Source organism: Sander lucioperca, chromosome 19 (assembly GCF_008315115.2).
Source record: "Sander lucioperca isolate FBNREF2018 chromosome 19, SLUC_FBN_1.2, whole genome shotgun sequence".
NCBI lineage: Eukaryota > Metazoa > Chordata > Actinopteri > Perciformes > Percidae > Sander > Sander lucioperca.
The window spans coordinates 26,242,237-26,265,234 of record NC_050191.1 but is presented as its reverse complement, the minus strand read 5'-3'; the positions used below and the strand labels follow the sequence as shown (position 1 = coordinate 26,265,234).

Genomic DNA, 22,998 nt, shown 5'->3' with positions numbered 1-22,998 from the left:
GCGGGGCTCCGGGGAATCCTGCAACTGATTGGACAGCGTCATTCAACCGTGACGACCAAGTATTGAAAATCGGACGAAATATTGCTTTAGAATCATAGGCCTAGGTTTTTTCACGACTGCGGTGATAAAGGCGAGCGTAGCCTATATACTCAGCCTAATGTGTCTCCCTTCAGCAGCTCCCTCACTGCGGTTATGAAAGCTCGCACTTCCTCTTTCCAGCTTAAGTTAAAAATCAGTTAAAAATAGACAAACTGCAAGGCAAGCAGATGGACAGACGTGCAGAACAGAAGGATGTGTGGCGTGCACTGAGCAGAAAAATGACTGAAAAAGTAGGTAAAATGTGAGTGAACTGTGGTTTGGAGATCATAAGACAAAGAAACCATAAAAAAACATATGCATATATACCTTGAAATAAACCCACTTTATTCAATATAATCACTTTAAGTTACTAGGCAGATTGACACAACACGTTCTGTAGGGGAAACCATTTTGTAAAATGATGTAGATGCAAAAAAAAGTAATAATACTAATAAAGCAAATCAAATGCATTACTAGTAACTGGTGACTATAAAACAATTACTAAAGGAGGATGCATACTTAATGCACCATGTTCCCTATTGAGGATACCTTAGTTAGGTTGTGTTCAGCTGTCAAACAGCAAACTCTGGTGGTGTTACTGTGGTATGACTAAGATCTGGTTGAGAAAAGTATTGCACAGCAAAGTATTGCAGCGTAGGACGGACGTACGCCGATTCCTACGCAAAGCAAAGGCATTTATCAATTTGAACGTTAGCGTAGGCTGCGATACAATCTCACGTCTGGTCTGAACTCGTGGACGCAAGTTTTCGAGTCAGTGTGGACTTGCGGTGCAGCATATAATCAGTTTGACAGGAGAAGGAGCAGTCATCAGTTGATCACTTATCAGCAATGGTAGATCTGGCTCTTTTAGAGGACCTCTATGCGCCAGTACAAGTTGTACCGGTGCATAGAAGTCCACATAGGTATACCACATATATACAACAGTGCACACGTTCGCACGGGCCACGGTGGAGCACTCCATCGGATTGATTAAGGGCAGATGGCTCTGTCTGCAACATAGTTTTAGCCTGTGGGGTTCTGCAACATCGCTTAGTAAAACAGGGTGCTATAAATGTAGTGATGGAGCCAGATGACCCGATGCCCAGAGAGCAGTGTCCAGCACAGCCCTAACTGGGGCTATACGAATGAGACAGGATATTATTCCTTGCTTTTAAAAGGTATAGTGTTATGTTTGGCAATGATACTCAATACAGGAAACATGACAACATTTTTATTTATTCTTCAGGTTTTCGTTTCTCTTTTAAAGTGTCGTTGATGGCCACAAGTGAACGATTTATTTCTGCCATTGACAGACATATTTTGGTTTGTTTTTCCAGCTCTCCCTCACAGCTGTTGCTTCTCTCTATGACGGAAATATTTATTCATAATTCAAATTCAAAGTCCAAAGAGAAATTGAAAGTCCAAAGAGAAAACGAAGCGAGATCAAATTAAAAATATTATAATTTTTTTAAATTTTCCATTTGGCTTTTCAATTTCAATTTAACATTGGCTTTTCCATTTGGATTTAATATTTGGCTTTTCAATTTCAATTTAACATTGGCTTTTAATTTGGATTTAATATTTGGCTTTTCAATTTCAATTTAACATTGGATTTTCATTTGGATTTAATATTTGGCTTTTAAATATCCATTTAACATTGGATTTCCTTCGGACTTGACACATGTCAATGTAAATGAGGAGGCATGGCTCAAAGGCTGGTGGGAGGGTCTGAAACGAAAGGGGTGCAGCGGCACCTTATGAACAGCAGGGGGGGGCTGACTGCTGGGGAGCACACTGTTGAGGAGCATCTGTCTGCAGCTTGGCCACCAGGCTGGCTTAGCCTCTTATTTCACATGATAGAAACTGATGATGTAGGCTAAACACAAACAACATTTCAGTTGTCAAGTTTTCATGTAGTTACTATAATTGGACCCATGTTAGTGAGGACTAGATTAGGACTGTAGGCTATTTAAAGCTGATTCTGGTTTCCAACTTCGCCCCAGGTGTGTCTGTTTAAAACACGGACGGAAACAACTTCTCTCTTTTGATGTTTTATTTAATTAAGCAACAGTACAAACATGGGTGTGGGTAGCTCTGCTACGTGTGTTTGTGTGTTGTCAGATCTCGAGGACACACACACACACACACACACACACACACACACACACACACAATCTCAACCGGGTAGTCATCGTCCGAACTGCGACCTCTCCTTTTTCTTTCTCTCACTTTTTTCTCCGGGTGGTGCGTCAGTGTGAGGTGCGTGTCCGCGCTATTCTCCAACACATACTCACAACAATCACTCCTGATTGACGGCCTTTTGTACAGCCCGTGTACTTTTTCGTTCATTTGATGTCCAATTTTTGAAACGATATCCAAGATGGAAATTTGAAAAATGGGTCATTTTAAACCTTGTTAATATTGATGACAATGTGTTCAAACGGAAAACGAGCCATATTTCAGGAAATAAACTTGTCCATGAGACTTCCAGCTGACAGCGGTGTCTGTGAGCATCACTGGCCGGCCAGCAGGGAGGCGATCCCGGCCGCCACCAGCTGGCTGTTCCGTCAGACTGGAGCTTCTGACAACATCGGAGAAAATGTGCAGTTGGCCATCAATGTTTGTAAAACTGCCCATATTCAAACTCTACACAGTTAATTGGTCGCATAAAAAAGTCTCAGAAGTAAAGGAAATTATAAAAAAGCAATCGATTTTATAATGTAGATAGGGGGTTTGCCGTAGCAGCAGCAGCAAACAACTGGAAACTTTTTACAATTTTTGTCTGCTATTTCACCACTAAATTCACTTCTGAGACTTTTTTATGCGAGAAATTAACAGAAGTTTATTTCCTGAAATATGGCTCGTTTTCCATTTGAACACATTGTCATCAATATTAACAAGGTTTAAAATGACCCATTTTTCAAATTTGGATATCGTTTCAAAATCGGACATCAAATGAACGAAAAAGTACACGGCCTGTACAAAAGGCCGTCAATCAGGAGTGATTGTTGTGAGTACATGTCGGAGAATAGCGCGGACACGCACCTCACACCGCATATTATAACAAATGTACACATGCTGTCTGTCTGTTTATGCCGTTTGTATGCTGTCATTCTCTACAGTATGTTGTTCTTTGTTGTCACTGTCTGTCTGTCTGTCTGACTGTTTGATTGTCCGTATTTCTCTCTGTTGACACTGTACATATGGTCTGTCTGGTTCTCCATCTTTTCATCTGTTTTAACTCTCTAACTCTGCAATTTTAATATGTTTTTACGGCAGTCTGTGATTATACTTCAGGGTTTTTCCTTGCTCAGAATTGGCCTTTGGTCTCCCCCAGGAAATGTTGAGGGTAAAAGACTTCAATTCCTGCATTCTGATACATTTTTAGGCACCAATTTATGGTAAAAATGTCAATATTTATTGCATGAAATCACATAATTGTGGTGGCAGGTAACAATTTAAAATACAAAATATAATGGAATATTATTATATTCAGTAGTCCACTAAGAGGGCTTTCACATTTGGGACAGTGGTCCAGTTGTTTAATTAGCATGAACAGGGCTCTATGGTTACTTTTTTTTCCCATGACTTTTTTGTCATGTGTACTCCTATAGGCCTACACTTCGCATCAGGTGTTAAAACCAACTGTACCACAACACTGAACTGGACTACTATTTAACGCGACGAGACGTTTTTAACCGGTAATGAAACTGTCAATTGAATACTGATGCCGTCAGACGGCCGCGCGGACAGACAGCAGTTGGCGTTCCGGCGAAGCTCTGCGCCCGTCAGCAGCGGCTTCTCGCTGCTGCAGCAAGTCCCCCAGACAGAATGATCACCTGGAGGGCCCGGTACAGCCTGAACCCTGCAAATGGAGATTTGAAGGTGACGTGCTTGATTTTGACTGAATGTCCCAATTTGAGTAATTTCTGATTGGGTCGGTCGGCCCATCTTGGGACCAGGCCGGCCATTGCTGACTGGCCAAATGCTTAATATTTATTATTATTATTATTATTATTATTATTATTATAATAACATAGTGAAATCGTGCAAGCGATAAAAACCCGTCCTATGCGCTGTCAGCCTGTAAAGACAATTTATTTGTATATTAAAAAAAAATCCGCCCCTGCTATCATGTGAAATAAGAGGATAAGCCAGCCTGGTGGCCAAGCTGCAGACAGATGCTCCTCAACAGTGAGCTCCCCAGCAGTCAGCCCCCCCTGCTGGTCATAAGGTGCCTCTGCACCCCTTTCGTTTCAGACCCTCCCACCAGCTTTTGGGCCACGGCTCCTCATTTACATTGACATGTGTCAAGTACAAATTAAAAATCCAATGTTGAATTGAAATTGAAAAGCCAAATATTAAAGCCAAATGGAAAATTTTTAAAAATTATAATATTTTTAATTTGATCTTGCTTCGTTTTCTCTTTGGACTTTAAATTTGAATTATGAATAAATATTTCTTCCATAGGTATAGGCCTAAGAGATTGCAATATAAGCCTGTATATTAATATTAGGACTATAGCATACATATGTCAAGGATGTATCAATTAAATAAACTTCAGCTGGAGTCCGATTTACTACGGCAACACTGTTGACTGCATCAGTGATCTCTTTCCATTCCACATTCTTTCTACAGCCTTTAATACCAGTTTTCAGGCTGCCAAATACTACACACGTTAGTGCAAATGAACCTGAGATATCAGGGTTTAAATCTCCACCTCTGAAAAGTCCCAATATTTAGCCGGATTATGTCTCGCCATGTCATAAATTGTAGGGGCGAGGCCTCAAAACCTTCTTATATACTGTCTATGCTCAAAACCCAGAATATATTGGGGCGTGATATTTAAATTATGATCGTTTCCAGCCGCTGCATTTATCAATGTACGACCATTCTTACGCTCATATCTGCTGGTTTCTACGTTAGGTTGATAAATGAGGGCCAATGGGCGGCTGGGACAGGTGCTTCTAGTGCATAGTAGTAGGCCTACGTTCATACACTTACTCACGCCGTACTCTCACACCCAAAAATCATAATTTAAAAAAGATCACAGTACTGGAAAGGTGCAAATGCAGTGCAAAACAGGCAAGATAATCATTCAGCATGATGAAGTCCTATTTCTGTAATTGAATGTTTAGAGTTGTGATGGCTGTGGAGAAAAGGCTGTCTCTGAACCTGGATGTGTGGGTTCTGACAGACCTGTAAACGCCTTCCTGAGGGGAGGAACTGAAAGTGTTCGTGGCCTGGGTGAGAGGAGTCCTTCCTGAGGGGAGGAACTGAAAGTGTTCGTGGACTGGGTGAGAGGAGTCCTTCCTGAGGGGAGGAACTGAAAGTGTTCGTGGCCTGGGTGAGAGGAGTCCTTCCTGAGGGGAGGAACTGAAAGTGTTCGTGGCCTGGGTGAGAGGAGTCCTTCCTGAGGGGAGGGACTGAAAGTGTTCGTGGCCTGGGTGAGAGGAGTCCTTCCTGAGGGGAGTGACTGAAAGTGTTCGTGGCCTGGGTGAGAGGAGTCCTTCCTGAGGGGAGTGACTGAAAGTGTTCGTGGCCTGGGTGAGAGGAGTCCTTCCTGAGGGGAGTGACTGAAAGTGTTTGTGGCCTGGGTGAGAGGAGTCCCTCCTGAGGGGAGGAACTGAAAGTGTTTGTGGCCTGGGTGAGAGGAGTCCTTGATTATGTTTTTTGCTCTGCTGAGGTAGCGGGGTGAGGCGATGCTGTCAAGTGTGGGCAGCAAGCAGCCAATGATCTTTTCTGCAGACCTATTTTCTACTGATCCCAAAATCAAAAAAAAGGTTTTAAAAGATTCCACATAAATACATTATATAAATACTTAAAATAGCACAGCAATCTGATCTACTCCCTGTGTCAAAGGTAGTATTGGTAGTGATTTTTAATCTTAGAAACATGGCACATTACTAATGCAAAACAGTGAACCTTTGTGTTATTTGAATAATTGTTTAATAAAAATGTAGCTAGAGACTTTTTGTGAAGTTTCACATAATTTGGGAAAAACCAAATGATGGCAATTATAGTCTGACATTATGGCATGAACATAAGCAAAATCAGAAGTCATGAGAAAACATTTTCTAAAAAGTAAAACTCTAAACATCCAGACAGTTTAGAGACTGTTTTTATTTCCTTTAAAAAGGGAGTGCTGCCAGTGAAATTCAACTTTTACAAACTCCAACTTATAGAAGAAAATTCTGTTGATTTCCTCAACAACTGCCAAGGGATTACATGGTTTTATTTTATTTCTGATGCTCATGTGGTTTTACCAGAGATCTGAGCACATTAAAAGGTCCAATGTGTGGGAATTTCTCCCATCTAGCATTGAGATCATATATCGCAATCAACTCTCTCGCGCCACGCAGTTCGAAGTACGTATTACAGCTACGGTAGCCTTCACGCTTCAAAAAGCCGGGCTCTTGCTCTTTTCAATATCCTAAAGAACTCCTGTTCCTGAAATTTGGATTTTGAATACATGTGGTCCTCCATGTTTCCTTCTTCAAACTTGCCGGGGCCGGGAAGCTACGATACCCATTAGCAGCATTAGCAGCAGCTATGAGTTTATCATGTGACAGAGAAAACGTGAAAGGTGGAGCAGTATGTCCTGTATGTCCTTTACCGGCTAACGTGTTTCAAGATGGAGCATGAATATGGAGCGTCTACCCCAGTTCATGCAAATGCAAATGTAAAATTTCAAGCCAAAAGGAATACTTGGAATTGATGGAGGTAAATATTCATGAAAATTACAAGTTTGTGAACGGGCAACACAGATTTTAATAATTAACAACTAAACACGTTACACACTGGACCTTTAATGATGCTCAAGACAAAGAAGTATCTGAAAGTCACATGGAAAAGGGGGAAAAAAACAATAGGGGGCAGGAATAATAGATCAGCATCCTCTTTGCCTGGGAGCTGGTCACAAGCCCAAGCATGTAGTCAGTCTTATAAACTAGACAATGTGAATCCACAGGTGGGCGGAGCCCTCTCAGCTCTCCACTTTGGCCACTTTGGGTGCCTGTGTGTCCTTGTCTTCAGTGTCCACCGGTCCCCTCCTCTTCCTCAGGCCCTTCATCTTACGGGTCTGCAGCTTGGACAGATCCTGCTTCTGCATGTGCACCCGGCCGAACTTTGTACCAAAGGCATCATGGGAAATGTTCTTCTTCTTCTTGGGCTGTATCGGAGATAAAGAGAAGCATCAACGACATGTTAGTTTGAGAAATAAACTCACTTATATTCAGAGAACTTTTTGTGCCAGATGTTTAAAAAATCTGCAAAGTTAGCCTTTAAAAAGGTGCAGTAAGTGATGCTGCGCAAAGACTGCTGATCTTTGAACTCAACTGCCAAACAAATACAACCCCCCCCTTCAGAAGCTCCACCCCCCCAGATTCACGGAAGGATAACTACTGGCCGGTCGGCACATTCACATGCTGGAATAAGCGTTGACATAGTTGTTGGGAGCTAATATTTTCACAATTTGTAAACTTTAGAATATCTTTTAGAACCAAAAAAAGTTCTGTGGGTAAGATAGAACATTGTTGGGCTGCACAGCACGAGTCTATAGTGACTGGCCCAATGGAGGGTCCGTGGGGTTTGAACCCGGAGCACAGATAAGTGGAGCTCAGCCTGGTTAAAGTTGGGCTACAACTCACAATGGAAGTTGTAAGATGTTGTAAGATGTTCTAAAATGGTAACTAAGCAGAGGGCTTTCCTCTGGCGCCATCCTCAGGACAAACTTTACATGTTTCAATCCACTAATGGCCCGGATCTAAGAACCGCGTCATTGCCTGTTCTTTTTTTTGGTGAGTAATGAGCAGTACAGCCTCATGTGGCACGGCTATAATATACTTTTAGTTTTAATAGCTTGGTCATATGCACAGATGGATGAGCGTAGTGGAAAGAAAGCTCCTGTTTAGGTCAGTTATCCAACATTTTCCCAGTACGTAGACGTCTCGTTTAAATTTCATCCCCATTTCTCACCAAAGGAAAGATTTCTTACCTTTAGGGCTTTGGGCTGTCTGTGAGCTAACTTGTACAAGTCATCTGAAGCCATGTGTGTTCTTCTTAAGACCAAGTCAAACGATGGCCCGATCTCCTCAAGCTCTATCCGCGGCGTGCGGCATCCAGACTTCTTCAGCAGACACCTGCAATGACAACATAACATCCAGATCTCTGTTGTGGGGGATGTAAGCAGAGCACGTGTGGCTGGTGGATACCAATATATGAACAAAAGTCGGTCCCTGGCTAACGTGACAGAAGGTAACTTCTTATTTGTGATTTATTTTTCACCCAGAGCACAACTTTGTTACTCTGACCAATTTAAAAGGAACATGCCGACTTATTGGGACTTTGTCTCTCCCGTGGTGAGGAGCAGAGAGTAACAACGGTGCTTTTTTAAGGTGTTGTGCTAATCACTCCGCCCAAGTAACAGAAGTAGCAGTGCTTCGCCTTCTGAGAATATAGTTCCCAGTATGTATATGTGACCTTGTTATTTGTACACGCTGTGACTCTACAAATCACAACATGTAAATAGGAACATGTTAGCGTTATTTTGTAACTAATTGGAAGCAGTAGGCTAGATGGAGCTGGTTACCTCCAGGATCTGTGCTAGGCTAAGCTACCGGTGGAGCCGTCAGACAGAGTTACAACACGCACGGAGATGAGAAGGGTATGTATGGAATTATCTAACTCTGGGGGATACGGGGAATAAGACAAAGTCCCAATAAGTCGGCGTGTTCCTTTAATGCAAACCTTTCTTAGATGCAAACTTTGTTTAACCCTCTAGTGTTTAAGCCATCCCCCCCCCCCCCCAATCTTTGAGTTGCCTGGTTTCCCTGTGTAATAATGCTAGTTATAGATATGGGGGGGGGGTAAACCAAATTGAATTTACCTGTAGCTGCGCATGTAGATTTTCCCTTCCACGGCTGTGAAGTGTAGAACATGTTCTAAACCCGCCAGGCGCACCGCAGACACAGTGGGACCTCTGAAGAAGTCTGAAAGGTGGGTCAAAGAAATGGACAGGAACATATAATAATGGAACAAAAACACATCATTTCCACTTAAATGAAATCTTAGAGACCCATTCACAGAGTGTAATAACAAGTGTGTACCTATGAGCAGACTCTTCAGGCGTTTGTATTCAATGTCTGAATCAAAAGCCTCCCCTGCAAACACCAGCATTGGTTTGGTCCCCTCAGGACATTTGCTGTTCTGCAACAGAAAAGATACAAAAACATTTAGTTAGTTTCATTACCAGTTCTCTTTCAATCATAGGTAAAAGCGGACAGAAAAAGAAATGATTGCTCATGTGTGGTATGCAACTACGACAACAGGAAGAAAACGTAGACAAAAACTTCTGACAAAGTCACTTCCATTCTCCTGTCTGAACCCTCTTTTCTGGCAAACAGAGCTGCACGTTCAGCGCACACTGAACACCTGGTCAGGGCGGTTTGGTTGTCCTGGTGATACGACAGTTCACTCTGATATGTTGGTTTAGGTGTCTGATCTTGTGTTATCAGCGTTATGGATTTCCTGGTTTACCACATTGTGTGGTTTATAAAGCGGTAATAACTTTATTCTGTTTACTATTCATGGTCATATCACACACACACACAAAAATTGCATCTACCAATGCCCTTTGTTTAAGCAACAAAAACTAAACTTTGTGGTTTGATGAGGAGAGCCGTGCTGAAACTATTTCCTGTTGAACAGCAGCTTGGCTTCACAGTGAGGTTGCCAGGTTTGGTACCACCTTATCTGTACGAACCCAAAACCAGACTATCCACATTGACCATATCTGGCAACCCACACTACAGCCACAGATACTCACAAGAACAAGAAAAAAAGGTCCCAACACAGAACTCACCGTAAAACCATATTAGGGCTGCAACAACTAATTCATTTCATCATCGATAAGTTGGGTCTATGTCGTCATGTACGGTATCATACACGTTATAGTCCAGTGTCTCTCAGACCTCATTTCAGATAATTAGCGTTGGCTTTATCTGCCGTTGTTAATAACCTGTAATTGTGTGTTTGACCGTCAAAACTGAAACAAATCTGCCAGCGGCAGCAGATAAAGCTAACGCTAACTAGCTGAAATGAGGTCTGAGAGGCACTGGAGTTCAACGTAACGTTGCAGAGTTTTTGGAGTATTTTATTGGTCAGAGACAGTATAAAGTGAATCCTTTATTTCTTCACAACATTAACTAGAGAAGTATCTGATCAAATACATAGACTGTTGGTATTGCAAGGCAACAGATTTGGTCCATGTTTACTTCCCACTCAGCTGATGTCATTTCTGGCAGATTTGTGTCCGTTTTGAAAAACTATAATAATTTCCTTGGCTGCAGTGTGTAGCTCTGTCCCAGCCTCAGTTTATGTGTATAGCTTCCTTGGCTACAACAGGAAATAAACTGGGATATATTTGGAATGTTTCAGATTTAGGGCCCTATCATGCACCCGGCACAGCGCAAAGCCTGACCCAAGTGTCTTTGCTAGTTTAAGACCGACACAGTTGTCAATTTCCCGTCCAGCGCCTGCGTCGTTTAAATAACAAATGCACCTGAGCCCATCTGTGGCCCATGGGAATGCTGGTCTTACAGGGAGGTGTGTTCAGGTGCATTCTGGGCATGCTGGTCTTACAGGGAGGTGTGTTCAGGTGCATTCTGGACATGCTGGTCTTACAGGGAGGTGTGTTCAGGTGCATTCTGGGCGTGCTGGTCTTACAAGGAGGTATGTTCAGGTGCATTCTGGGCGTGCTGGTCTTACAGGGAGGTGTGTTCAGGTGCATTCTGGGCGTGCTGGTCTTACAGGGAGGTGTGTTCAGGTGCATTCTGGTCTTACAAGGAGGTGTGTTCAGGTGCATTCTGGGCGTGCTGGTCTTACAAGGAGGTGTGTTCAGGTGCATTCTGGGCGTGCTGGTCTTACAAGGAGGTGTGTTCAGGTGCATTCTGGGCGTATTGCTATCTTGAGGCAGCAGGAAGTGATGGCGCCATTGACCAATAAAAACCTGGTCTAAAGTCAATAACGCAGCATTTCATTGTTATTTTAACAGAGCATTAGTAAAATGCTCCTAGGCTCATGCACAGCGTACACACACTATGCTTGTTATACAGACAGGGAAGCGCAGCAGCACACACACGCAGAAGATTAAAAATAATATTACAGTGCAAATCCTCCATCATAATAGCAATGCTCCAAGGTCCAAACACACCTGGCTTTTAAAGGGAATGGGAGATGATCTCCGATTGGTTTATTGCAAGTTACGCCCAAAACACACCTATAAATTAATGAAGACACTATTTAGAGCACTTTTGAACCATGCGCCCGGCACACGGACCCTTTTTCCCGCTGTCAAACTAGCAAAAGTGGATTTGGACACTCCCTAAACACACCTGCGCCAGGCGTTTCACTCCGTGCGCTTAGATCGTTAAAAAGGGCCCCAAAACTGTAAAAATGGTCTATATTCGTTGACCTTACATTTCCCTTTTATTCCCAGTGCAAAGCTAACATAGCATATATCAAACTGCAGGTAACCATAGCATTTTGTACTGACCCTTCATCCCAGTTTGACTACAAGACGGAAAATCCATTTTCCCTTAACGGAAAAAAACGCAGACGCTGGCTGCAACCATTACCTTGATGTCACTCAGAGAGACGTACTTCTCAATTCCAACTTCAATCATATCCAGCACGTGAAAGTCAAACAGACGACCTGCAAACACACAAAGGGAAACGATGACACACACATCACTTGGCCTGCACTTTTGAAGTAAACAGTCAGGAGGATTTATCCATCTCTAATATTACATATTTTCATACATTACATACTAACACATTATTATTATTATTATTATTACAATAATGGTGGGAACCATTAACCACTGGGCAACATGGGAGCTGACTGGACCCCTTACAATCAGCAGGTGAGGATTCTTCATTACTACATAAAATATATAAAAGGGACACACTTGGCAGCTGAAAATACTGCACATGCGTAGAATTGTGGGTAAAAGTAAAGTCTTCGCTACAATTAGAAAATAACAAGTAATGTGTAGAGTAAAGACTATCAAGAAATCAGAAATGATCTACTGTACATTTTATTAGGATATAGGAATGACATAACTGGTGTCTCAATGTGTGTTTTAAACTGAGTGAGTGATACAGAGACAGAAAAGAGTATTTACCAAATACGAGGTTGTTGGGCCGTTTCTTGTTGTGGGAGCCAAACAGAAACAGAGAGCAGTCTGTCTTCTTGGAGAAGAATTCCTGATTAAGAGATAACAGGATAAGTAATGACACTGAAAACATGTTAACAGATTTAAATAGTAGGGTTGCACGATTCAGAAAATGTCACGATTGGATATCTATTTTTAGGCTCAAGATTCGATTCAAAATCGATTTTCGATTAAAAAAACGATTCACAGTATGTAAATGTAGTTACTTTTTTACCATGTGATTGCAGTAGACATACAATTAAAAGAATAGAAACAAATTAAATGTAGTTTGATATTACTTTATATATGTCTTCATACAAAAATAAAAAACTTTTGCAACTAAAAACTAAAAAGTGCCAAACTTTGGCCAGCTTTCAAATACATTTAATTCAAGTATTAAAGGGGTGATTGAGTGATTATATAGGGTATTTTACACTGTTCCTTAAGGTCTCCTAATAGGGTATGTAACATTGGTTGGGCTGAAAATTGTCCGAATGCTATTTTATTAGGCCCTTAACTACCCTGTGAATATGGCTCTATTTGGAACAAGAGCTTTTCTTCCAAATATGGTATGCTCATGAATATTTAGATGTATTGCGCGCATAGAAACACATTGGAGACGAGACAGCAGGTCTCATATTTCAGACACTGCAAAGTTATACATTGTTTGTCGGGCTATTTCGTTATTAAATTCACTTCTGAGACTTTTTTAAGCGAGAAATCAACTATATAAAGCTCAAATATGGGCCGTTTTACGAAAATTGATGGCTAATTGCAAATTTGGTAAGACGTGTCGGACTTTAGCTAGGAGCTCCACACAGTCTGACGAGAAAGCTGCAATCTCCATACCCAGTTTAAGTCACCGTTTCCCTGGGTACTGGACTACTGGAATACTCGGGGCTCAGCGGGGCTGGCAGCTGGCTGTCTGCCAGCTGCCGGCATAACTAGAGTAGCTATGTTTACAGTTTGAATTTCATCACGCCACTTATATAACATCTACCCCAAAGGTCTTATAAAGCTAACAATGGTGTCCGATTTCAATTTAATGTATTTTTGTGAATTCCAGAGGAATTCTAAGAGGAGGCTAGCTAGCTCTCATTGATAGAGCTCCATCCAGCCGCAGGCTCTATCAATGAGACTCGCGGACAAGAGGCGTTTATTTCCCCGATCGTTTGTTTAAATAACTCAACACACATATCCATTATAAGATTAACTGGAACCTGTGGTAAGAGATTGCGGGCGTAACAAGCTCGCTGACCGTGCTCTCACTCACACACAGCGGCCATTTAGCAGGAAGAGGGAAGCTGCAGGCCCTGGAGCTCTGTCAGGGCAGCGGCGTTTGGTAGTCCATTAACCCAAAAAACGGTGACTTTGCGCGGGTATGGAGTGCCGTGGGCTGCCAGCCGTGACGGAGCTCCATCTACCTCCCAGCAGGCCGGGGTCTGTGAAGGAAGGCAGGCCGGGCGGCGAGGCAGCAACACAGGCAGCACTGGCCGCTGAACTCCCGACACACAGTCGGACAAAATTTGCAATTAGCCATCAATTTTCGTAAAATGTCCCATATTTGACCTCTACATAGTTGATTTCTCGCATAAAAAAAGTCTCAGAAGTGAATTTAGTGGTAAAATAGCAGATTAACAACGTATACAATTTCTGAGATCTGCGCGACCTATTCAGAAGACTAAGCTGATCTCAGATCAGTGGTGTAGCCTATGTAAATGTTTGGGCGTGACAAAGATAGAGACTAGAGCCAAATGAGGAGGAGCCGCCAAGTTGACGTCAACTAGGCGGCTCGTTGAGATTTGCCCGTTTTCAGAGGCAGTTTCAAATTGTGAGATTTGCAGAGGAAAGAGGTGTCAATGGGATTTTGAGGTTCTATGTATGTCCTAGTTACCCACTAAACTGTCATTATTCAGCTATGACAAGGTAAAATCTGTTTTGCATTCAATCACCCCTTTAAATAAAACTTAAATAAAAAGAGCTTTTGGTTCAGAGTTGGGTGGGAGTTTAGAGCATTGAAAGAGTTTGTTGCCTGGCATGTTAGGTACTTTAGGTTGTTGTTCGTCCATGTCTTTAATGTTAATCTCTGGGTGATGGCGTACCATGTGAGTTCTGAAGTTTGTGGCGTTTCCAAAATACTTTCGCTTTGCAAAGTCTGCAGATAGCATGATTCCTATCAAGTTCCATCTTCCCTTCGAGGTTATAAAAGCCCAAATGTGCCCAGACTCTCGCCTTCAATGAAGCTGGAGCAGGTTGAATCATTCTCTCTGTGAGGTTTGCCATTGTTTGCGCCAACTAAACTACTTCTGCTGCACTCGGTCTTCTTTTGATAATAACAAGAGGGCCCAGGCGTCAGTGTGAATTCGACGCAGCGCTATCTATGGGAATGGCGAGGTACACTCATTTCAGGACAATAGTATACACGCCATTAGAAAACGAAAATAAAAAATGTGAATCGATTTTTGGAATTATATGAATCGATAGAGCTTGAATCGTGATACGAATGTGAATCGATTTTTTTTGTATTTAAGCATTTGGGGTGTACCCTGTGTCTTGTACACTTACCAGTGATGTTGAGTCCTCAAATGGCCGTGTTATGTTCTTCCTGAAAAGCAAAAAAAACGATTTTATAGGGTTAGGAATGATTCTGCTGGATTATGTATGGTTTAACAGAGTCCCTCGCTGTGGGTCACAACATATTTAAATGCTTTTTCATCAGACAGGGTTAATATTCCTATTGGTTCTATCTCAAGGAGGACCAGATGCCTAATTTCCACTGCATGGTTCAACTCAACTCACTGTTGGTACCAGCACTTTTATCTTTTTGTTTTCCGCTGCACACGGTATCCCTTCAGTGGCTTGCAAAAGCATTCCTACCCCTTGAATTTTTCCACATTTTGTCACATTACAACCACAAAAGTAAATGTATTTTATTGGGAATTGTGATAGACCAACACAAAGTGGCACAATAATTGTGAAGTGGAAGGAAAATTATACATGGTTTTCAAATTGTTTTTACAAATAAAAAACTGAAAAGTGTGGCGTGCTAAAGTATTCAGCCCCCCTGAGTCAATACTTTGTAGAACCACCTTTCCCTGCAATTACAGCTGCAAGTCTTTTGGGGTACGTCTCTACCAGCTTTGGACATCTAGAGACTGAAATGTTTGCCCATTCTTCTTCGCAAAATAGCTCAAGCTCATCAGATTGGATGGAAAGCGTCTGAACAGCAATTGTCAAGGCTTGCCAGAGATTCTCAATTGGATCTAGGTCTGGGCCATTCTAACACATGAATATGCTTTGATCTAAACCATTCCATTGTATCTATGGTAGTAGGTTTAGGGTCGTTGTCCTGCTGGAAGGTGGACCTCCGCCCCAGTCTCAAGCCTTTTCCTTCCACATCACAATTACACGCTGCTTTGTGTTGGTCTATCACATAAAATCCCAATAAAATACATTTACGTTTGTGGTTGTTAACGTGACAAAATGTGGAAAAGTTAAAGGGGTATGAATACTTTTGCAAGCCTCCGTAGGTGCGATCTTCAGCCGATTACCATAGCAACAGCGCGTGAGACTGCCGTGACATTATTATCAAATCAACACACGCAGGATCCTTTCATCAGCAAGGGGTCGGCACTTTGTCGATTGTACAGTGCAGTGTACGGCGTAGTTTGCAGGCTGCCATTTTTTAAGATTTTTTTAAATCTGCGGCGAGTTAATTAAAATAAAATGGTGGCCGCTATTGACGGTAGCTTGGCTATTTGAAAACGACAGGTTTGTGCAGGATGTCCCGCGTTGTGGTTTTGCAGTGTTTTAACCTCCTTTTAGTATCGGCTCAGCTAGCTTGGAACCTCGACCGAGGTGGTACTAAAAAAAACTAGGTACCAGGTATTATCCACAACGTTTTCTAACAGAAAAAACAAAAAACGAGTGAGTTGAGACGTGCTATGCAGTGGAAAAGCGTCATAACAAAACACCAGAAATCCTGCCAAGTTCAGAAAGGAAAGAAAGTCTCAGTGGAAAAACAGCACATGAAATATTGATTGTGAGCCAATCAAATTAAATTACAAAAATATTTTAAAAAAAATAGTTATTTAAAATGCTCAGCTTTGATTAAAAAATGAAATCATTTCACCCTTGCGTTGATGATTTTGGCGCTTCTGACATTTAACGCCTCTTTTCACTACCATGTAGAAACACCACTAACACCAACTTATTACCAGTTTTACATTCATGGTCAATAAACCTAACTTACAGGAAATTATACCTAATTCTTGAGTTAAAAAAACAGAAATTATAAATTATTTAGACTCATTAAATGAAGGATAATCACAGAAGGGTATATGTCAACGTCAATGAAAGTAGAAATCTGATCTTTTGTTGTACTTGCAAAGCGCGATGTGTGGAATCATCCATGTTATTTTTGGGTAATTAAAATCAAGTAGTTAAAAGGAAACCCATATTTCTGATATAGACATTTTGAAAAACGGGTCAAATTTGACCCAAAGACAACACAAGGGTTAACTGGTAGATTATTTGAAATGGAAAACAAAAATCCACTTATCCACTTACTTCTTGTACAGCACAGCATTGGGCTTCTTCAGGGAGTACTGCAGAAAGAAAAGATTTGTTTGAATTCATAATTCTGCTAGTGAGTCAGCAGTTTTCATTTAAACTCAATTCCAAATATGGTTGCAATCCTCTGTAGCCCTCTGATGATCTGTGGTAAAAACCCAGACAGTTACCCCCTGCTCTCATCAAAGCAGGCTGTCCCCAAAAGTAATGCACTGTAAATCGTATGTAATCCACGTATTTATTACTGTAAAACCCACGGTGAGGTTTGTTGCACGGCAGCGTCCTCTAGTGTCCGTAGTGATTATGACCGGAGCAAAGAAGGAAATAAGGTGATAGATGAGTATAAGGCCTTCTGCACACTGGCTGCGTGGCATGAGCGTGTCAGCTGCGTGGCGTGTCCGTTTTCATTTCGGCTCCCATGGTAACAGGTTAGAGCGTGCACACTGCCTGCGTGACATGAACGTCTCAGACGCGGCTCGAACCACGCAGAAAACACGCGCATGCTAGAAATAGAACCGACGCCTATTTTTCACGCAACACGCAAGCCTGTTGGAAGCGTTTCCAGGCAACACAGAATACAAAAAGTTGTTTGTCATTTTGACACAAATACATTTAATAAATGATATTTTGATGTGTGAATGTCTCTAGGTTTTGACAAATTTCTTTTTAAATTGTATTTCCAATTGGATTCTGATAAAACAATAACATGGACTTCTCAGGAAAGGGAATTGAAATATAAAAATATGTATCTCGAAATGTGCAAACAAATGTACAAACACAAAAATATTGACAAAATAAAGTTGAAGAACACTATTTCATTTTATCAATGGGAAACATCCATGTGTACAGACAAGGCTAGCAGCAGCAGCGCCGCGCCAGACACGTTTCTGGTGTGTGAAGACATAGAAAACGCCACGCAGCCGCCACGCAACAGAAACACCACGCTCACGCCACGCAGCCAGTCTGCAGGAGGCCTAAGAGCGCCGAAAAGATAGGAAGAAGGTTGGGGTGGTAGAAGGGGAACCGGTGTTCATATCCCGGAAGTACTTTTTTTTTTTTTTCCTAAACCACAAACTCGTCTCTTATCTTAACCAGGTCGTCCTGGTGCCTAAACTTAACAGTCACGGCAACTTACCAGTCATCATTTAGCAGCATTAAATGAGGGTGTAATGGTACACAAATATCACGGTCCGCTACGTACCTCGGTTTTGAAGTCACGGTTTGGTTCATTTTCGTTACAGTAAAACTCCCAACAAGTAAAGTAAAGAAGCACCACAATATGCTTGTTGTTTATTATAACTTTTGTAAATAACAATCAGTTTACAATTTTTTAAATAAACTTTAAAATGAATTGTAAATATAGGGGGGAATGACTTTCTGGCCGAAATGTGGACGAGAAGGAATTTCATACCGGGGCTTAAAACCTGCGTTTTCAACAACTGAATATGGTCGTAGCTCCGCTGCTATAAAAACGCCAATGGGATTTGTTATTGCTTCGGCCTGTTCTCAATTACCAGCAAAAGTCTGTTTAAGTGCCGAGGGGAGCAGCGTTTGCACTACGCTCATTTTTTTCCCCCTTGCAGCAGTGATATTCACATTCACGTGGTGCCGTTTCAAGTGAGTCAGCAAGTTTGACGTGATGCCAGAAACATACCCGATCACTAATGACCGTTGTCGGTACACTACTTTCGTCATAGCCACTTGTTTTTGTGTGTTCCCAAACAGGAGACCTTAATGATAGTCTTAATGGGGGTCTTCAAGCTCTGGCTTCTCTACATTGGCCGTGACGCTAGCTAGCGAGAGGCTCGGCTAGGATAAGCCTACTGTGTGCAAAGTGTGTGTGAACTGAAGCGCTCAAAGTGCAGTGCGAAGACTAAAACTTCTGGTCCACCACTTAATATGTTCACATGGGAACTCGGAATTGAAGTACGTTCCGCACGCAAAACAAGTCTAATCATTTTTTAATGTGTTTTAATGTTAATTGTGATTGCATATGGTGTACGTTTACTGCCTAAACTTAATCGTCATGTAAAGATGACGGTCACATAACGGTCGCCATTTCACAGAGTTAAATAATATGTCATATTTTGTAAGATATCATCAGTTTCCCCCACTGGCCCCCGGGGCCAGTAGATCACAGTTTTACTGGCCCGACCTACTGAGGATTGAGGATAGAGTTGATAATGAGCTACGAAAACAACTGTAACAGAAGAAGAACGCACAGTGTGATGTTGCCATGTCTACACTTATCAACATCTGGGGAGTGATAAATATGACGAGTAAAGCTTTGCACAGCCCATGTATCTGTGTGAAATAAGTCGTGGCTTGGAGGTCTGTCTTACAGAGTGCATCATCAGGCTACTTACTATGTCCTTGAGGGCCTGGGTGACTGTCTGATTGGTGTTGCCCCCTTTCATAATCATGGCCGTCTTCACATCCTCGGCCAGCTTGGGCGCTCTGTTCTCCAAGAAGCGCTTGGAGCGCTTTGTCTTGGGTTTTCTGAGGACAGACACAAATGATTAGTTGATTTCTTTTAGAGCCTGACCGATAAAGGATTGATTGATTGATTGATTGATTGATTGATTGATTGCTTTAACAAAATATCTTCACACTTAGATTTTAGATAAATAATCATCAGTAATGTGGACATAATGTCTAAGTGGGGAAAATGCAAATAATAGAACAGCTAGAACAGTCTGGTAAGTTCAACATCACTTTACTGTAATGCAGCCTTTAAAACCAGGAAAAGACAACACTTATGTCATATTACGATATCCAAAATCTAGACGATATCTAGTCTCATAACACGATATTGATATAATGTCGATATACTGCCCAGCCCTAGTTCAATGTGTTAGCCTATATGTCACTATTTTTGGTAGCCTACTGTACTTAAATGGCCAGTATGTACTATATTTTCTGTATTCATTGAAGCCTCTGTGTTTACAGTAGAGGTGCAACGATGAATCGATTAAATCGATTAGTTGTCAACTATTAAATTAATCACCAACTATTTTGATAATCGATTAATCATTTGAGTCATTTTTTTATTAAAAAAAATAAGATTTCTCTGATTCCAGCTTGTTAAATGTGAATATCTTCTAGTTTCTTCTCTCCTCTGTGACAGTAAACTGAATATCTTTGAGTTTTGGACAAAACGAGACATTTGAGGACGTCCTCTTAGGCTTTGGGAAACACTGATCCACATTTTTCACCATGTTTTGACATTTTTATAGATCAAACAACTAATCGATTAATCGAGAAAATAATCGACAGATTAATCGACTATGAAAATAATCGTTAGTTGCAGCCCTAGTTTACAGCTCGTGGTGACGCACAATGTGCTATAGGTGCCAAAAAGAAACCTCTGTTTGGTACTGCCAATTTGTTTTGTTTTGTCACGGTTCATGTGTGCAATAAACATTACACTTCGTGAGAAAAAAACCGTGGCAGAGAATCGTGATATCAATTCTAAGCTTTTCCCTGAATCGTGCAGGCCTACTCCTATGGTTATGCAGTTCGGCAGTAATCAGATTACAATTTTACAGGCGTGACAGCTCCTTCCATAGTGTAGCAGTTGTTGTAGTTGCTTGGAAATTATTTAGAGCCTTCATCTATCTTGGACCTGTATTTTTCTATCACAGAGAATTGGGCTTTGAACGTTGTGTTGTGAGCCTCTTCTCAGTGTTGTAAGTCACTAGTTCATTTACTTTAAATACAGATTATATCCATCTTTATTCCATCCTTATAACATTGCTGTACTCCATTCTTCCCCTGGTATGCCAGTCTGACCATCGTTTTGGTGCAACGTAAGGCTAGCTCCCCCCACGAAACTCTGAATAAATAACCTCAGTGTTCTCTCCTGGTTGGTGCATCTGAATCAGAATCATATTTATTACTAGGGTTGGGTATCGTTTGGATTTCAACGATTCCGAACCGGTACTTTTAAAACGATTCTGATTCCTAAACTGATTCTTGAAAAACTGAAAAAGTGTAATATGTTTACTAGCGATCACGTGCAGTGAATGGTTAATATGCTTTTACGTACATTTTGGTGAGCCCAGAGGGGAAAATATGGCATTTTAAAAGTAGCCTACATTTACGATAGCTAGCTAACGGTAGACTACAGAGAAAGTGTGACATTTTTACGTTCGGTCCTGGAGTGACAGAGGGAAAATATTTCAGTCGACACATTAAGTGGAACCGAAATTTGCGTTCTAATCCGGTCCGATTCCTACCGATTGTGTAGGAACCGGTTCCATAGTGGAACCGGGTTTCGGTACCCAACCCTATTTATTACCAAAGCAAGTTGCAGGAATTAGCCTTGGTGCATACAAGAAAGAAACATTAAAAAAGGGAATAAACAATAAGGCAAAGTACTGCTACAGTCAAGAACAGAATAGCTATATTACAATAAAAAAGTATGCAAAAACTATAACAAAATAACAAATATGTAAAATGTAACTTTTAGAAAGGGAAAGGAAGAAAGTTGCACGGTTCAGTGCAGGTTGTGCAAAAATATTGATCAGGGGATGTGCAAAACTTCAGTATGTATAGTTGCAATAGACCTTTTTCACAGCAGACATTTTGACTTGTCATAGTAGGAAAAGCACAGCTGAAATTGATAACCTTAACGATGGCTGCATTCCACTTAGGAGAGGTCCTGGTATTGTTCATGCTGACTCACTGAAATAGCTCACTGGAGAAACTGGATGGAATTGAGCCATCGTTAAAGTTACCAATTTCAGCTGTGCTTTTCCTACTATGACAAGTCAAAATGTCTGCTGTGAAAAAAGGTCGATGCTCAGGGATAATAGTCCAGGATGTGTGTTAATATAACGTGTAGTGACTGAGGGTGGGGGGTAAGAGTCTACCAGTCCCGGGCCTTGTTGATGAGACCCACTGCAGTCGGATATAAACTGCTCTTGTGGTGGGTATACGTGCAGTTTAGTGTCCCAAATTCCCCATACAATGTCCTTAATTAATTATGAACCTGCTAAACCACCTGTACTACCCTAACCCTTACCTTAACCTGTCTCAAATAAGACCCTCATCATTTGGGACACTCAGTTTTTGGAAAATAATTTGGGACACTAAACTGCACGTAAGCCCTTGTGGTGGGCGGTTTTGGTCGTGATGGACCGCAGCCTCCTACCAGAGGGAAAGTTCGTTAACAGTTTGTGTCCGAGATGGATGGGAGGGACCACCGAACTAACCTATGTACTTACATTTAATTTACAACATGTGGTTTCACTGAACGTAACGTTAGATAACGAGCGATTTGAGTTGACCGCAAACACCCAGATAATTCAACATCACGTTACGTTACAGAAAGCCGTGTAACTTAACACAAGAACTTGTTAGCTAATGTTAGCTGACAGGCGCCATGCTCGGCTAACGTTAGCGGTCTTAATAAAGTCAGTTTCACGAGCATTGAACAACATACAGACGCTTAAACACAGTGAGTTCTCAGGAATGCATGGTCAAACTTACATTATTCCGTCTAACTGCGTCATGTTTGTGTCTTTCCTCGTGTCCCCGTCAGCTACACGAGCGATTCTTCCTCCACGTGAATGAAGGCGGCGGAAGACAACATTGGTGGATGACTTCCTCTTTGGTGGAACTGTGGTTGATTTCCTGCTTCAAATTAATTACCGCCATCTGGTGTCAAAACTCCACTCCACAGCACAGTCTCCTCTCCACCATGATTGCATGTACGCCCGCGAATTATTTTTTTTGCAGGATGGTAGGGGAAGAACCCGCCCTACTCTCCCTCTGAATGGCTTGTACTCGTTGCCTGCTCTGGTGGGATTGGTTATGTTTAGGCAAGAGGAGTGGGATTGGTTATGGTTAGGGTAAGAATGTCAGGGTGAGCCAATCAGGGATGAGTTCCCTAATGAATATTCATGAGTCTTCCCCTACCATCCTGCAAAAAAAAAAAAAAAAAAACTCGCTTAACACCCAGTACGCCTCACTGCAGTGTGCCTCACAGGGCGGTGGACGTCTGACTCCACCCACGTTGAGCACCGCCCTTCCAGACTTACTGAACGGCATCACCGGGGTGCGAAATTTTGGTAGGGGAAGACTCATGAATATTCATTAGTGAACTCATCCCTGAATGGCTAGTACTCGG

General features: G+C 41.7%; 1 protein-coding gene across 1 annotated transcript; it reads right to left on the bottom strand.

Moving 5' to 3' along the window:
- Window positions 1–6,867: 6,867 nt before the first annotated feature.
- Window positions 6,868–22,521, bottom strand: rpf2 (ribosome production factor 2 homolog). Its single transcript, XM_031285658.2, has 10 exons — window positions 22,359–22,521; window positions 19,232–19,364; window positions 16,863–16,900; window positions 14,859–14,898; window positions 12,264–12,345; window positions 11,715–11,791; window positions 9,186–9,285; window positions 8,966–9,068; window positions 8,075–8,219; window positions 6,868–7,249 (listed from the first exon to the last, which is right to left on the bottom strand). The coding sequence occupies exons 1-10, from the start codon at window positions 22,379–22,381 to the stop codon at window positions 7,064–7,066; spliced, it is 927 nt and encodes a 308-aa protein (XP_031141518.1). The 5' UTR covers window positions 22,382–22,521; the 3' UTR covers window positions 6,868–7,063.
- Between the last annotated feature and the right edge of the window lie 477 nt (window positions 22,522–22,998).

Excerpts from the sequence above, each read along its gene's own strand:
- rpf2 (XM_031285658.2), bottom strand. The coding sequence starts at position 22,381 with ATGACGCAGTTAGACGGAATAAT. Across the intron at positions 19,365-22,358 it reads ACGCAGTTAGACGGAATAAT|AAAACCCAAGACAAAGCGCT; the intron begins GTAAGTTTGACC and ends GTCTGTCCTCAG. Across the intron at positions 16,901-19,231 it reads CCCAGGCCCTCAAGGACATA|TACTCCCTGAAGAAGCCCAA; the intron begins GTAAGTAGCCTG and ends TTCTTTCTGCAG.